The sequence below is a fragment of the Aythya fuligula genome, chromosome 23 (genome assembly GCF_009819795.1).
Source record: "Aythya fuligula isolate bAytFul2 chromosome 23, bAytFul2.pri, whole genome shotgun sequence".
In the NCBI taxonomy this organism is placed as follows: domain Eukaryota; kingdom Metazoa; phylum Chordata; class Aves; order Anseriformes; family Anatidae; genus Aythya; species Aythya fuligula.
This window is the reverse complement of record NC_045581.1, coordinates 1,962,761-1,980,081: the sequence shown is the minus strand read 5'-3', so window position 1 is coordinate 1,980,081 and position 17,321 is coordinate 1,962,761. Positions and strand designations below refer to the sequence as shown.

At 53.0% G+C, this 17,321-nt stretch overlaps 1 protein-coding gene across 1 annotated transcript; it reads right to left on the bottom strand.

The window, feature by feature from the left end:
- Nucleotides 1–10,685: 10,685 nt before the first annotated feature.
- SDC3 (syndecan 3) lies at nucleotides 10,686–14,919 on the bottom strand. The gene is made up of 5 exons (XM_032202455.1): nucleotides 14,839–14,919; nucleotides 14,015–14,132; nucleotides 12,998–13,611; nucleotides 11,453–11,723; nucleotides 10,686–10,923 (listed from the first exon to the last, which is right to left on the bottom strand). The coding sequence occupies exons 1-5, from the start codon at nucleotides 14,917–14,919 to the stop codon at nucleotides 10,757–10,759; spliced, it is 1,251 nt and encodes a 416-aa protein (XP_032058346.1). The 3' UTR covers nucleotides 10,686–10,756.
- Between the last annotated feature and the right edge of the window lie 2,402 nt (nucleotides 14,920–17,321).

The following is a 17,321-nucleotide window of genomic DNA, read 5'->3' as shown; positions in this document are numbered from 1 at the left end:
CAAACAAACACAGAAAAAAGCACATATTTCACAAAGCTTCGTTATGTTCCAATAGAGCAGTCGTGAAAGGTCAGTGAAAGGCACAAAACACAAAGCTGGGTGGGAGACGATTTGAGACTCCACTAAGAACTTCTCCAAGCCTTTGGAAATTTCAGGTGGTTTCTGTGGTAGGATGCAAGCAGAACTGCCCAGCTCCTCCCCTTGCCAGGTAAGCTTACTTGTACCAGGCCTGCAGGAGAGCTCCCCAGCCTGTGCTGTAAGAGTCCCACTCTGCCTCTGGCACAATCCCTTCCCAAAATTCAAGCTGTGGAAGATGAACAGGCTTACTGCAAGTCAGCGGGCTGAGTCCAGGGAGAAATCCCATGGTCACATCAGGAAATGTCCTCTGTGGAGAGAGGAGTGGGGCTGTTCGAGTTTTCCTCTGGAAACCAATGGCAGGGAGGAAATTTGGTCTGGGTCTCATCAGAACCAGCTGTTCCAGCTCGGCATTCCCGATGGTTTAGTGTGGATAAGAAAGGATTGCAAAAAAATATAAATAAATAAAATAAAATAAAATAAAATAAAATAAAATAAAATAAAATAAAATAAAATAAAATAAAATAAAATAAAATAAAATAAAATAAAATAAAATAAAATAAAATAAATACAGAATCAGATTGGGATGTTTGGACTTTATCTAAATGAAACACTTCAATTGATTTAACCTTTTTTATTATTGTTATTATTTTGTTACAGGCAGTAGCGCAGGATCCCTATTATTTTTAATTGGCTCTGTTCCTCATTAGACTGAGCACAGATTGTCACACAGCAGAATTTCTCATTGAGTGCAAATCAAAGCACCAAATGTCTCGGCTCCAGCAGTCCTGGGCAAAATGCTCCTTCTCTGCACCTTTCTATGGGAGGAAATATCTCCCCATGGACTTCTCTGTCCTCTTCCATGTAGGACACAGGGCAAACTGTCCTGTCCACCCATCACGGGGGTGGCTGCAGCCCTGGGAAAAACAGCGGCTGGTTTGCAGAGGGTAGGAAATACGTCTGAGCAGGTGAGGGACATGGGAGCAAATCCCAAAGGTGCCTTTACAGATGGCGATTGGCCCAAAGCAGGTAAATAATAGGAAAGGTTTATTAGGTCGCTGTGTTAGCAACTATTAATATCTGCTGATGCTCAGGAAATGTCGTCATGCATAGCAGGAATAGGCTGCTCTTTACCTTGAGTCCCGTACAATAGACCAAAAATACTCCGAGGCGGCGTTCTGGAGCCGCCAGTGTCCGCCGTGCCCAGATAGCCATCGCTCCCATCAGGCAGTCCCATCTCTCAGACCAGGACAAGGAGTTTTATCCGGCCATTCTCTGCTGGGGTTTTATTTTGCATCTTTTAAAAAGAACTTCCTGTCCTTGGAAAGCAGGGGAAAGTGTGCAGGAGCTACAAAAAGAGAAAACCAGGGAGGATGCGTGGCTGAGTGGGATTTGCTGAGCCCAGGAGGTGAGCTTTGTGGGAGGGACCTTGGAGGAAATAGGGAACGATGGGAACGAGGATGTGGGGTTATTTTATTTACAGGGAGGTTGGGGAGAAGGCTGCAGGGGAGGACCCTCTGTGTTTGTGCAGCGGGGTGGGAGCAAGGGGTGGCTGGGTCCTCGCTGGGCTGAGGCACAATAGCCCATCCCTGCCTTCATTCCTCAATACCTGAACATTCTGGGGAAATTCATGGCCCCAGCCCAGATCCCCCACTCCCTCTGCAAAGAAGGAAGGGAACGGGATTCACCGAAGCCAGCACACCTTGGAGGAGCCTCCTGATGTTGGGGCTTGCTCCTCCCGTGGGCATGGAGGAGGCTTCTCCTCTCCTCCTTTCTTTGCTGAGAAGGGGCTGACCTGGCAGCGCTGCCTGCCTCCCAGGGGCAGTTTCCAGCTGCAAATCCCAGACAGAGGTGGGTATTGCACCCTGCCTCGCGCTCCTCCCAGCATGTCCCAATGGCCCTCATCCAGCAGAAGTGCCTCTGGCACTGCACCCAGGTACCCTGGAGCATTTGGGCACCCTGGGAACCTGCCCAGGATTTGGGTGGTGCTGGGACATCCATACACAACATCCTTTGGTACCAATGTCCCTGGAATCTGGCACCTGACTCCTTTACACCTTTGAAATGCTGCCTTAGCAGAGATGCACAGCACCATGGGCAACAAAAAGCCACATCCAGCAAGGGAGTTCCTGCAGGTGGGCTGTCCCAGTTATACCAGTGCATCTTTTGTGGCCATAAAATGTGGCTCTTCTACACTGCGATAGTGCTGGAACACCTGTGTTAGGAAATGGGATGGGCTGGTGGCCTGATGCCATGGTGAGGGAGCCCTGGACCTTTCTGCACGTCAGAAAGCAAAAGCCACCAGCGGGGTGGCTGTGGGTGGTGGATGCCAGATGGGTTCTCCCTGAGCTGGAGAGCAGCCCCGTGCCTGCAGCAGCCACCTCCTGGGACTATGGGTGATGACAGCAGGGACACATCCTGGCTGGTGGCTCTCCGAGGACTCCACTCATCCACAGGTGCTGACTTGGCCTGGGATGAAGCTTGGGGATGGACATGGCACACAGAGCCACACTGTGCTGGTCTGCAACACAGAGAGGCACAGTGCCTTCGTTTGCATCTCAGTAAACGTTATGTCCCAATTTTTAGTCTACATTAGGCTGCTTTGAAGTAAATCTCTTAAACCCTGCTGTGTTCTGCAAAGGGACAGGCAGGACAAATCACCTCCTCAAGGTTTCTTCATTGGATTCTTGGATAGACCAAAGCGAATTATACTCTGGTGGTACCGACCTCTTGATTGATCATGGAGGTGATATTTTCCATTTGATCTCTCCTATTTATTAGGATCATTTGGCATTCCAGCCCTGTCCTCCTACATACTCGCTGTCCCTTCCAGCGAGGTATCGTCTGCAAATTCAATAATCATCCTTGTTATGTCATCATTCAACCGTTAATGAAAATATTGAATGCATTTGCCCCCAGGAGAGCCCCTGTCTGGATGCCCACTCAATCCATACATCTGTTTTGACAGGGAGCTGCTGATAACCACTCCCTGGGTACCTCACCAACAGGTTTTTCACCCATCCTACAAGAGCTGCATGTGGACAAAGGTCCCCATGAGACAAAACCTCTTTGGCGTGACCGTGTTTGACACAGACAGGTCCTTGTCCCTGCGCAGAGCAGGGCTCCCGTTCACCAAAGGACATTTGATTGATTTGATGCCTCAGTTCTTGACAAGTCTGTCAAGACCGATGTCCTTGTTTTCTTCAGGGCGCTTCCAAGCAGTGTGATTACTTCATCCAATATTTTTCTAGTTATTAAAGCAAATTGGGAGGCTCAAAGCACCCTGGTTCATCTCTTCCCACCTTCTCGAAGTGCCTCCACAGGTCTTCAAAGGGAACAAACGCTTCCAGCTGGCTCAGCCAGGCTTTTAATATGTTTTACTGGCTTCAGGTGGTTCGAAAGCATCTCACTTTGGTGGCTCGCTCATGCCTCAGGTCCTGATTTAGTGCCTTGCCTGTATCTGTGCTTCTCTGTGACTCGGTGAGCCCTTGGGGCTGAGCCTTGCCCCATGCAGACCTCGGTGCCAGGTTTGACCTTGTTGCCCTTCTGCTTCATCGTCCTCCCCCAAGCACAGGAACAGACATGGGAGCTGCATCCCTCCCATCCTCTCCAAACTGCTCATCGCTCTCATCCTCAAGACAAATCGTCCCATGTCCTCCAATTCCTTTTCCCAGACATTGGGCAAGCAAATTGTGAGAGCCCACATAATCAAAGTGCCTGAAAAGCCAAGCATTAACCCTTTGGCTTGCTGCTATTTAATTCTTTCCTTTGAAGGCTGAGAGCCTCTTCCCACTCCATCTGGAGCACGTTAGTACCAAACAAATCATTTCAGTGCTTTCAGAACTCTCTTAAAACAGACTGGAAGGAATTGCTGTATTTCAGCTAATGAGCTTGTCATTATTGCTTTAGGGTTATTTATTCCTATCTCGGGTTCCAGGAGCTGCATATCAGCCAGGTCTCCCCTCCCCAAGCTCACGCTGAGCTGGGTCCTCATGATCAGGGTGTTTTACCCCTAAAACAGGCATCTTTGGCAACACAGCTTTTTAAAGCATGGACTCAGTGATCATCCCAGTTACTGAAGACTTTGGGGACAGGTTGCCCAGGCAGTGGTGACAATCTCCATGTTCTTTCCTGTTCTGGGCTGGTACCTGAGGACCTTTCCCAGTGGTGTCCCACAAGGCATTCAGCACTGGGCACTCAGCTGAGCATCGGTTCTGGTCTCGTGTGGTTGCCCAAAAGCCTGTGAACCAGGAAGGGGTTAGTGCCCTCCACCTATCAATTTGCAAAGTGAAGCCCTGGATAGGTTATTATTCTTGGATGCTCAACTCATCCTGGAGATTTATGATGGGTCACTCACAGGGAGCCCATTTTGCTAAAAAAAAAAAAAAAAAAAAGAAAAAAAGAAAATAAAAAGAAAATAAAAAAGAAAAACACACCACTGGGGCTCTTTGGGGTCATCCTCCCAAATCCTGGGGGGCTGCAAGGGTGCTGCGGGAAGGGAACATTTCCATACAGCTGTTGGGGAGAAAAAAAAAACACACAAGGAATGGGGGTATAATTAGAGCCTGTTCCAAGCCTCCAGCCCGAATACCGACACCTCCCTGTGAGCAGTTATTCCCATAGCTTGTAACAGCAGCTGGCTTAAGTCACTGCTGCTGGGTCTGGGGATGGTTTGACAGCCCGATTGGGTGGCCCTGCTGAATGTGAGATGCTTCTGGAGGCAATGAGACACCAAAAGTAGCTCCGAGGAGTGCACAGGGGCTGGGGGCGATGGGGACCTGCCAGGCTACCCAGCCCGCACCGGCAGTAGCATTGCCCTGGCTCTCAGCTTCGCTGCTGCACCCATGGAGGTCTGTCCTCTGCAACGCAAGAGAGCTGGTTAAACACAGCCAAGACTCCTTATGGAGGCCAGCACATTGCTGCCAAACCTCTCACCATGTTCGCTTCCAGGAATTGCTTTGGAAAGGAGAGTGGGACCTGAGGCCAGCAGGCGAGGATGCTTCCTTCCACCTCCTGCTCATGGAGAGGCGCGTGGCCAGAGCAGGAGAGCTGGGCATAGCAGGGGGCTCCAAGCCAGGCACCCCCAAGGACCTGGGACAGTGGGAAGACCCCAGCAGGACACCCCAAGGATGGGAAACCCTTTTGCTGTGGGCTCACCCCCAGCAGCTCCCAGTGCTCAGCCACTCGCTGGTGACAGTGGTGGCCCTTGGGGACATGATGGCCCGTCTCTCGGCAGAGCTGGGGACACCCGCAGTGCTCACAGCCCCCCTGCACCCCGGTCCGGGATCAATGGGCACTGCTGGGCTGGCTTCCTGCTGCTGCTGGCTCGTCAGCAGCCCCGCAGCGTTGCCATGGAGACCTTTAATTAATTATCCACCAGCCCTCGCCTGACAGCATCACACCGAGAGCGAGTGACATCTCCCTTCACCCGCAGCCCCTCGGCACGACAAAAAGCCGAGGCAGGCGGGCGGCAGCAAGAAAGCAGGCGAAGCCCTGGGCAGATAATGTTTAAATGACTTTATTTTTTGTTCTTTGTTTTTTTTTTTTTGTTTTTTTTTTTTTTTCCTTTTATAAATGGGCACAGCACAGAAATAATTAAAAAAAATAGACAGTACCATTACAGTGCTAGATCCGTTGGCAAAGATTATTTTTTATAGTCTTTTTTATTATTTTTAAAGTTTTGGCCATTGAGTAAGAACAAAAACAATTAACAAACATTTTATTTTATTTTTGTTTTTAAACAGACACTATGAAGCAATTTAAGTACTAAACTCTAGAAGAGTTATGTACATACAAAAAGAAGTTCTGTTTAAGATATGTTTCCTATTAAAAATATTTACATGCATTTTTTCCCTCCCATATTCATTGAAAGGTAAAACACTCGTAGTTTTCTTCTACTGTTAAAGATTTTTCATTCTCCTATTGGGAATTTAAACCAGCTCCAAAGAAAAAGTAAAGTGGGGCTCACTTGTTAGGTTTTCCTTTTTCTTTGAATTATTTAAATCTTCTGGAAAGGGATATTTTTGGACATATATCAATGGATTTTTTTTTCATTTTTTTTCATTTTAATTTATACAAGAATGTCTCGTGTTTATTTACAGAAGAACCGATGGGCGGTGATTTATCCTGGCAACATGGTGGTGAGCGTTAGTGAGAGATAAGCACGTGATTTTAAAAAGTTCTATCAAACTGCAATGGATACGTATTTTTTCTAAAGTCAGCATTTCTGTCGGGTTTGATTGTCGGCTGTACATTTATGACTTAGACCAGGGGGACCCAGAAAAGGGTGGTTGACGCACGTAGAGTCACTGGTACCCTTGAGGTCTTTGGAAATGCAGCGATGGAGCTGTCTGCAAGGTGTGGGGGGTTAAATCTGGGCATTGCGCGGGCGTCTCCTAGGGTGAGTATTTTTTTTTAGCAAAATAATAAAAAGTTATAAAAAACCAAAGCCCAAAACTATGCGTGCTCCAGACTGAGACGTCTCTATGGAGCTGGAACGTGGGTGCGGCTGTGGAGCTGCAGGCACAGGTACGTGGGGCAAAGCAGCGCAGCCTCGCCGCCCTTCCTGGGGCTTCGCTGCCCCCTCGGGCTCCGTTTCGGCTCCAGCCAGGGAAAGGGGCAGGCGGCAAAGGGCTCCTTCCCCTAGCCCTGGCAGATCCCAGGGGGCAAGATCTGGCCCTCACTGCCATAGCTGGGGTGAAGGAAGGAGCCGGGAGCACAGGGACAAATCCTGCACCCCCAGCACTCCCTCCTCCCCATGAGGTGCAGTTTGCATTGAAGCTGTGCACGCGTGCGTGCTTTGCACACACACGTATATACATATATACATATATATTAATTACATACACATATATATACATACATACACGCACGCCACACACATCCCCGCCGCCTTGAGCGCAGCCGTGACACCAGTTAATCAGACAAATATTTCAGTGGTGGAAACCCCACGTCACTTTGGGAGCTGCTGGAGCCTCCTGGAAAGCTCCAAGCCCAGAAACTGTTATAACCATGAAAAGGGTGGTAGGGAAAAAAAAATAAAAATTTGTTCTGGTTTTTAGTTGATGGGTTTGCTCCCGGCACAGGCTCCATGCTGGTGGCTCTCAGTAGAGGTTGGATAACTCTTGGGAATAGGAGCCAAGGTTTGCATGGAGCAAAGATGGGTGGTCTTTGTCACCCACCCACCAAGCAAAACAGGGTGGAAATGGGAAATTTAGAGGCAAAGCAACATGTGCCAGGTCCTGCTGCTTATTTTTGGAAGGTCCAAACACAAAGAGGTTGCAGAGGAAGGAGAGGGGTGACCCACTCCCAGGCCTGCAAAACCCACCCAGGGCTGGGTGCTGCCACCAGCTGGGGCCACCTCCATCCCCTTGCTCTCCTAAAATTGAGAAGCTGGCACAGCAAAGGGTCTTCCTTTGGCTTTGCCATCTCACAGACACACTAAAGGCAGGGAAAAGCAGGAGGAACGTCCCTCCTCTGCACCCCAGGGCTCTTTGGGGCGTCCTCCTGCAGGCGCACAGCTGGAGGGATGAGCACGTCTGGGCACTGCCCCAGCTGTGCTCAGGGACACAGCTCCATGGGGACACGGGATTGGGGACAGGGCAGAACGGCCACAGCGGTGCCAAACCGGCCGGGCTTCGGCAAGGGGCTTATGGGCGAGATCCTCCTGTTACTGTTGGAATCAATTTCCCTAAAAACCTGCTCCATGGCCAAACCAACAGCTGCCTCCATACTCCCCCACCATGCTTCCTCGCCTCCTCCCCTGTTGTCCTGGCAGCAGGAAGCCCTCTCAAGCCCTGCAGAAGCTCCTGAATAGGGGCAGCCAAGCCCTCCCATCCGCCTCCGGCCACCCCAGCAGCAGCAGCAGGCACCTGGGGTTTGTGCATCCCCTTCACAGAGAGCTGATGGAAGCTGCAGTTTTTGGAGCTGGGCTTTCCTGCCAAAAGCAGAGATGCTGCAGCCCCTGCTGGGAAGCCAGGCAGCAGGAAGGGCTCCTTTGGGGTTAGCGCCACACCAAAGCAGACCCCAAACCCCAAAGGACACCTCCTTGAGACCATACAATTCCTTGAGCAATACAGCAACTGCGTGGAAGAAGCGGGCAATGAACTGACTTTGGTCAATTCTAATTATTGGTTTAATTGACTTCACCTTTATTTCGCCCATGGTGATCTCCTGCTTTTAATGACTACGAGGAAGTGCTGCCCAGCCTCCTCTCCCTGCCTGCCATCCTCACTTGTGGAACTGTCACGGATTTAAGTGCCAGGATTACAACTTAACACCAGCTGAGCGAGCTGAGGTTAAGCTTGAGTGAATAAAAAATTGTATTATAGAAGTTCAGACTATTAAAGGAGAAAAAATGGAATGAAGAAGATTAGAGAAGCAGCTAAGAAAAGCAGCATTTAAAAGATTAAGCTGGGAGTTTGTTTTTTTTTAATGCAAGCTCACAAGATTAAGTCCATGTTATTCCAATAGATGGTGATTTGGGGTGGCCGTGATAATTGCCATGCCCAGCTCACGATGCCAAGAAGCTTGATCCTGCCACGCACCAAGAGCTGGGGCCCTTCGCGTGATCCCAATGGGACCAGACACACACAGCCATCAAACTCTCCCCTTCCAGCAGCTCAGAGAAAGCAGCCTTGGAGCAGGCACCAGCCTTCCTCAGCCACATGGTCCCCTTTCAGAGCATCCTCATCCTCATGCTGGCACTCACGCTGCCTCTGGGCGCATATACACACATGTACACCACCCTCCGCCTTTCAGCATCACCATCCCAGGCATCCAACAGGACAGTCTTCCCCAAACTCAACCAAAAGAATGACTGTTTTGAGGCTGACATCTCCAGATTTGGCATTATTAAAGCTGGCCTGTGCACAGGGACTCTGCTACCTACCCTGAAATCAGTCCAGGTTGGTGTTTGGAGCTCAGGGACCGAACGCCAACACCAAACCTCAGCTCGGCACAATCACAAAGTCCCTCCCAGCCATCAGATGCAGTGCAACGAAAATTTACAGGGATTTCATTTCATATATATATATAACTGTGTATGTATGTGAGTGTATATATATATATATATATATAAAATATATGCGTTTGGCCCGTCAAATTCCTAACATGACAAGAAGCTCTGCTGTCTTGAAGCCTCCACCAGGGTGATAAATCCTTCTATGCCCTGAGGGGGACCAAGCATCTCTGTGTCTGTGCAGTTTAATTCTTGGTGCAACAGAGCCAAAGTAACCTTTTTTTTTTGTTATTTCCCAATTTAAATTGCTCTAAGGGTGAAGCCAAGGTCTCCACGGGACACCACTGAGATCGCAACCATCATTAAAACCAAGAGCCTTGACTGCACGGCGAGCAGTGCTTCAGCTAATTAAAAGCCAACTAATTGAAATATCTAATTGACTTTTCTGTGCAGAGGGCTTGCTCCAAAACCCAGCCTTTCTCGAAGGCATGGCTGGGGGGTCTGGATCAGGCCCTGCTGCTCTGCGCCCCGGGGACCATCGGAAGGGAAACCACTGCTCGGTGATGGTGGCTCCCAGCGTCTGCTGCCGGGCACCCCGAGCTGAGCCCCGGCCCTGTGGCTGGTGCTGGGAGTTTGGCAACAACAAATGGAACAGAAACGCTCGGCGCTGGGGCTCGCCGAAGCAGAGCAGCAGCTGAGCTGCCCCGCTTTGAGCCACCGCTCTGCCCCGCCTGGTGCAGACCCCCTGCGATTTATTGCCTCTGGTTCTTCCTTGCTGCTGTGTCTCACAGCTGGCTGAGCTGTGTTAGGCATCGCCCCTGCACGAACAGCTTCTTCGCTTCCCCTTTTCCTCCCTGCCAGGCCCCCACCGAGCACCATCCCGTGCCATCTGAAAACCAGAGCCGCTGGTGGGGCTGCGCAAGCTGAGTTTTATTGGTCACAGTGAGAACCCAGCAAAAGCACGGTCCCTTCTCCAGCCACCCAAAATCATGGTCCCTTCTCCACCACACCCCTCCACCACCGACACCATGGAGCCACCAGCTCTCCAGCCGTGCTTGGTGCTCTCAAGGAGGGTGGCGGTGGCGAGGGCGGTGCCGCACGAGGCACCCAAAGGTGGCTCCTTGGTGCTCGAAGAGGCGAGCTGGCTCCATTGCTCCTCCTGTACTGGCCGTGGTGGTGTTCATTTTGTCTTCCCCCACTCCAAGAGCAAAGCCCGGGGCTGCAGGTATTCCGGCCCCTTGTGCTTTTTTCAAGGTTTGAAGCGTATCTGAGAGTCGCATCCTCTTGTCAAACAGAAGCAGGGAGCAAGGTAACTCCTGCAAAGCAACCAGTCCCACTGAAAAAATAATAAAAAATAATAATAAAAAAAAAAAGAGAGAGAGAGAGAGAGGGGGAAATAAACCTCCCTCCTTTCCAACAGGAAAAAAAAAAAAAGATAAATCCAAACCAACCCCCCTGCGCCCCAGGGCTGGTACAAGGTGTCCAGATCCCAGAGTCCGATGTGGTGGTGGGAAAAGCCCCATGAGCTCCAGCCGCCGTCCGCAAAGCGGCACGTCCCTCATGCCGAAGATGCGGTTTCTCCTTTTGCATTTTTTTTTTTTGCTTTTTAAATTCACAGTCTGATCCAAAAGAGAGAGAGAGAAAGAGAGAGACGGGATGGAGGAGAGGAGAAGGGAGAGTTTGGAGCAGGAAGGGGAGCGCGAGGCACGCCGGGCTCTTGTCCTACGCGTAAAACTCCTCCTGCTTGTCCGGCTTCTGGTAGGTGACGTTGGCTTGCTTGGGTTCCTCCAGTGTGTAGCTGCCCTCGTCCTTCTTCTTCATCCGGTAGATGAGCAGCATGACGAGGAAGGCAGCGAAGAGGGCTCCCACCACGCCGCCCACGATCACCGCTGCAACAGAAAGGTGGAACAGCCATCAGAGGTGGAACCCGGCCCAACACGCAGAGCAAACAATTGGGTAACCCTGCTGGATGCTTGCCGTGTGCTTTGGGAGATGAATCCATGCTTAAACCTAAAGTGAAGGTGTTGGCCTCATGCAACAGCGTGATTCAAGGAGCTGAAACAGTTTCGTGATGTTGAAGGATGGGCAGGACCCAAAGGACCAAGGCACCTCTGTCCTCTCTTGTGGTCAGGGTGGCCGGTGGCATTCAGCCATCACCATAGGACATCTTTTCCCTAAAACACCCTATTTCTTCCCATAGAATTCCTCCTAGCAAACACAAACTGTGCACAGCTCTGTGCTCTCCCTGCAAGGACGGGAAGACCCCAGGGAGCCCCCAGTACAGGCACTTGAAGTGTCTACTTCAGCGGGTGACAGGGGGTTATCCCAGGCTCAGCACCTCCCCAGCACCCTGCTGAAGACCAAGCCCTCTCCTGGGGGCTGTCCATCCCCCCACCAGCCCACCACCTCTGCTCTCACCTATCAACACCTCCTTCCTCTCCAGGATGTTCTTCTGGGGTAGCTGAGCGGCCGAGCTGCCCGACTCTATCGTGTTGTCGATGAGCCCCGGCTCCGCGTTCCTGCCCGGCCCCGGTGCCGATGGCGGTGTCACCACGGCCACCACCTCGTTGCCCAGCTCGGGACGAGTTGTATCCTCCTCCTCCCGGATCTCGAAGTCCCCACTGGGGCCACTGCTGACCGGGACTTCCAGGTCGCTGTCGAGGACTGTTGACACCTCCCCTGGCTCCACCTGGGAGAAAGGACAAGGTGGAGCATCGGACAAGGACCTAGGGGTGGTTCCTGCCTCCAGCAGCACCAATGTGGCTAGAGGAAGGACACCAAAACACCGATGATCAGGTGGCATGGGGGATATCCCTTTGCCGTGCCGTTGCAGTGGGTGGTTGGATTGCAGAGAGCACCACAGCCCCACAACTTGGCAGTCACCAAAAAGGCTGAGCCCACCTGGGCTGACACCATTCTGGCCTGCCCCCACCCAGGTGCCCAGCTCTCTCCTCTGGCTTCCTCCAGAGACCAAAGGAGAGTCGGGGGGGGGCAAGTCCCAGACCCTTGCTTGGGCTCTGTCCTCAGCACAGACCAAGAGCTGGCTGCAACATCTCAGACGCCTCCTTGAAAGGCAGGAGGTGGTGCAAGGCTTCGTGTTACAGCACCACAGCAAGGCTGAGGATCGGATGCCATCAGATGAGCCCCCCAAGCCCCAGGGATCCCCTCCCTCTCCTTCTCTCCCTTCATCCTGCTCTCACGTCTCCCTCAGACCACTACAAATGCAGACGAGCAAAGAGCTCCTTGGGGATGAAGCTGGGGTGGGCGAGACGGGGCCCTCTCCGTGTCACACTGCCCCTGGCATGAGCGCACGGCTCGCTGCTTCCACAGGCACGCGGTTTTGTGACAGAGATTAATTGAAGGTCAGCGGGAGCCCGGAGCACTACACACATATATACGTACCCAGAAAAGAGGGACTAGTTTAGACAAATCACTCCACCTCTCAGTCAAAGCGGTTTTCAAAGGGCCCCTCAGGGGCTCTGAACGAGAGATGGAGCAGTGGATTAAATCCCCAGCTCAGGACCCCCAGCGGGCTGGAAATGCTCCATCACGCAGTAATTGCAGAGCATTTGGGACTCCCAGCGCCAGGCTGCAAGCCGGGCTGCAGTATGATGAGCTCAGCAAGTGTGTCCAGAGGAAAGCCCCTCTCTGCCCCTAAACCCCAGAGGAAAGCCCCCAGCCTCCGGCCCCTCCTGCTTTCTGGTGAAGACGCTCTGGAGCAGCAGTCCCCCATCAGCCCCATCACTGCTCGTGCAGGAGCTGCCCCCACCCTCCCATCTCCCCTTTCCATCTCCCCAAATGTTCAACTCTCTGCAGAGCTGGGAAGACCCCCAACCTGGCTTGACCTCCTGCTGAGCTGCTGGCTCAGGATGGAGCCACCCCAAAAGCTGCCCATCACCATTGCTTGGCTTCAAATGTGGTCCACGGGCCCTTCACCAGGCAAAAAGGGCTCCAGGCTCCTACCTGGGGGGCTTCTGTGGGTGGCAGCGTGGTGGGGCTGGAAGGCAAGGCAGTGCTTTTTTCCGTGAGGTCTGCAGTCCTGGAGGTGCTTGGTTTTGGCAGGGACCTGGGCTTGGCCGTGCTGGAGGGGACAAGCTGTGTCGTGGCCACCTCCGTCGGCGTGCTGGTTTCGAGGACGGACATGGTGGGCGTCTCCAGGGTGGTGGCCCTCGTGGTGGCTGCCTTGGTGACAAAGGGGGGCAGGAACCTCCGGACGGTGGTGGGCTTGGCAGTGGCCACGGTGGTGGTGCTGGTGGTGGTGGTGGTGGTGGCCGCAGTGGTGGTGGTGGCAGCTGTGGTGGTGGTGGTGGTGGTGGTGGTGCTGGGGGCCTCACTGGCAGTGGTGCTGGTGGTGGTGGCCTTCCAGCTGGGGATCACCGGTGCCTCCGTCACCCTGGGGATATACGAGGTGCCGGTGGTCTGCTCGGGGACGGTGTCCTCGGTGGGGGACGTTTCAAAGGGGGTAGCCACGGGCTGCACCGCGGTGACGGGCAGCGCGGCTGCCGTGGTGGGGAGCGTGACGGACGTGTCCGTGGTGAGGCTGACGGCCGTCTCCAGCCCCGACTCCTGCTCGAAGTCTGAAAGGGGGGAGAAGAGCAAAGGGTGAGGCAGGCGCTTCCCAGGACTGACATCCACGTGGCCTCAGCACCCAAAAACCAGGGGGCATGGACCCGTTGTGGGTTCAGGAGGAACCAAGGGCTGCAAATTCCCAGGTGCTGAACAAAGCCCCCCTCTGTGTTCAATGAAACCCCTAAAGCACCAGCACAGGCTATCAGGGGAGGGCTAATCCTGCCTGGTAGGGCTGGAGACCTAAATGGGAAATGGAGTCACTCAAGCCCAACTTTTGGGGCCATTTCCTTTTGCTTTGGGCCAGGAGAGGGCAGAAAGGCTGCTCTGGAGAGGGGCAAGGGGCAATCCACCCCCCCAGCACCCAGGGCCAGGCTCCCCATGGCCCAGCACCCTTCCCCAGGAGCTACTCACAGCCCGAGCCAGAGCCCGAGTAGACATCATCCAGTTCGTCGTCCCCAAAGGGGTCGTCATCCCCGGAGCCCTCCAGGTCCACCGGCCTCTCGTAGTTCTCATTGCGCCAGCGCTGAGCCTGCAAACAAGCAGGGAGAGCTGTGTTAGCTGGCCCCAACGGGGACAAGGGGGTCACCGAAGTTAGGCTAGGTCCTGCATGGCCCCCCTGGGGTGGGTTACATGCAACAGGACGGGGACAGCAAGGCCAAGAGAGCGGGACTGCAGGCAGTGCTCTCCGGCTGAGCTGCCCAGAAATGTTTTTTTTCCCCCCAAATAATTCTCTGTTACAAATCTTTCAGACAAGCTGACATTTTGTGGCAAGTTCACATTGGCACTGATAACATTTCCCATGGAAACGAGCCCTCTGGAAAAGGGGAAATATATGATTTTGGAAACTGTTAGAGAACACATTATTTTAGTTCTCCAGCTCGGTATTGTTCTGTTTTAAACGATTCTCACTTAATTCCTGGCTTAGGTGTGACAGCAACGCATGCTATCAGCTCAGAAAGTCACAGTATGAAACAATGTCAGACTTCAGATATTCCACGGCTGCTAAAACTTGAAGAGCCCTTGCTAGTAGGGCTCTTCAGCATCTTGTTTTGCAGATCAAAGTGTCTGCTGTTTGTGTTGCAAGGAAGCAGTTTGACACTTCATTACAACCCAAACAAGGAGGCTTTGATCTGTGAGATAGCATCAGATGTTTCAAGATGTAAGGAGCCAGGTTAGTGCTTAAATGTAAAACAAGGGGGTAGAAGGGTCCCCCCTCCGCTCCTACAGGGTTTTACCTCTTGACAACCACTTCGAGTTTCTTTGTTCCCATTCCAGATTGGAACAAAAATGAAGTTTGAGATGTCGAAAGGTCTCATGATAGAGAAATGTGGGGCTTGGCTCAAGCTTTGCCCCCACGTCCCTTCCCCTGGCACCCATCAGCTCGAATAGAGAAGCCCCAGCTGCCATGGGGGAAATCGAGGTGTCATTGAGGGGTGACAAGTGACATGAGCTCCAACAGCTTCGCAGTCCTTTGCTCTGACCCGTGGAGGACCGAGCTCCAGATGCCGGAGAGGAGATGGTAAAAGCGGGGCAAAACTGCTGCTCCAAGGACCGGTGCAAATGGCTTTGCTAAATAAGCAATGTCTGACCTATAAACCCGTGCCTGACCCCACAAGGACAAAACTGCCTGTGTCTCGCTCTGGTTCCCACACGGAGCACTCGGGTTGGGATCGAAGTGTGGATGTCCCGCAGAACCTCGCATCCACTGGCCTGGTGGTGGAAGCTTTGTGCGTGCCAGAGGGGTTTTATGAGCCAGGTCTTGTAGTCAGGGCTGCGAGGGAGCAGCCTGCCTCTTCCACAGGTGGGATTTCCCTTTCCTTTTTCCAGCCCATCCACTGTGACCAGCGTGGAAAAGCCAAGGGAGAGACCAGGAGATCACAGGGGACAACACAGGGGCTGGTTCTGTGTCTTCTGAAGACTGATCTGCTGCAAACACAGCACAGGAGGGCCTTGGGAGGCACTGGGGGTTCTATTACTGCCCCCCAGGCATCCATAAATTATGGGAAAGGCCACCAAAATTGATGGGAGGACAAGGAAAAATTGCAGGGTTTGGGAGTCGGGAGAAGGAACATTTGGAGCTGCTTTTTTTTGCCGTTTGATTTCTGTGCTTGTTGGATACGGCATGGTCAGACATCAAAGCTTTCCAAAGAAGACAGAGATGCCCAGAAACTTGCATCTGTCTTCTTTTATGACTTTTTAAAATAAATGAGGACTAATCCTGTCATTTAATCCCAGACCTTCAGCCAGTTTTTATTCTAAAAACATCAAGGCTCCCCAAGAAACAAGGAGCTCGTAGCACAGGCGCTCCCCAGCCACCCCTCAGCCCTGCCGGCCGATCCGGGCGAGCTCCCCGAAGGTCACATTCTCTCTGCTCGACCTGCAGAGCCTCGCCGTAATGGGAGCCACATGGCCCAGCTCTGCTGAGCTCCCTTAAATTGGAACCAGACGAGGCAGCTCCAGCCATCGGCTCCCCGTCTCCCCGTGCTTGGATGGGGAAAGGAAAAGGCAAAAAGCATGGACCCAGCATGCCCCCACCTGTCCTTCCATCCATCCATCCATCCATCCATCCATCCATCCATCCATCCATCCATCCATCCATCCATCTCTCCATCCATCTCTCCATCCACCCATCCCATGGGAAAGGAGAGGCTTGGCGTGTGCCCTGGCCGTGTTTTGCCCAGGAGAAGAGGCAGGAGCAATGCAGCGTGCCAACACCCTGCTGCAAAGAACCAAAGCCAGCCGAACTTTGGGTTGGGAACATCAAATCAAAGCAACTCTGGCAGCTGCGGGTGCTGTTTGCAGACTGGGCTTGGTCCTGGCGGCCCCATGGTGACAAATCAGTGGGGATGTCCTGGAGATGATGGAAATCGCTGCACATCGCCTGGGCCTGGGTAAAGAGGGCAGCTGGGCAAAGAATGCCTGCAGCTGATCGCAGCACTCAGCGCAGCTGAGCCCCCTACACCCCACGGTGACAGAGACAAATTACCCCTTGGCTGTGGGATGAGCCATGCTGTGCCAGGGCATGCCTGGTGCTTTCCCCGCTCCCCATGGCAAAGGCAATGGCCAGTTTACTTCCAGCTGCCTAAAACTCCTGCCTGCCTGGCACACGTGGGAATTTCCCAGCCCCAAACCCAAAAGCAGAGCTTGCCATGGGAGCAACCTCACTGCACTTTGCTTGGACAGCAGCCGAGCCCACAGAGCAGGATCTGGAATGGGCGAAGGGCAGGGATGCTCCAGCTTCGGGATCTGAAAACCCTGGGGCAGGGAGGCAAAAGGCTGGCCCTGCCACGAGGACACCTCCAGGTGTTCCTGGTATAGAGGGGGAGGTTCTGGGGATGTGGTTGTTCCCCCAAAACCCCACACACACCTCTTGATGCCCACCATTCCCCTTCCCTTACATAAAGCCCCTCCCGGCCTGAGCTGCCCCCTCTGCAGCGCTGACGCCATCGGTCAGGCTCATGCAATAAATCTTGGGGCCAGGCGGTGTTTATTTGGATTTACTGCTGCTTAGACTGTTAATGCTCTGCGTGCCCCAGCCCCCCCGGCATCGAGGGGGGACACAGCTGGGGGGAGCGCCGATTCCCCAGCTCACAAAGGATGAGGGCTCCCAGCCTGCTGCTCAGCAGGGATGCAGCTGGCTGGATTTGTCCTGGGGAAGAAACTTCAGCCAGGCTTTATTGCTGGTGCTCAGAGTAATGCTGGGGGGCCGGCTGGCAGC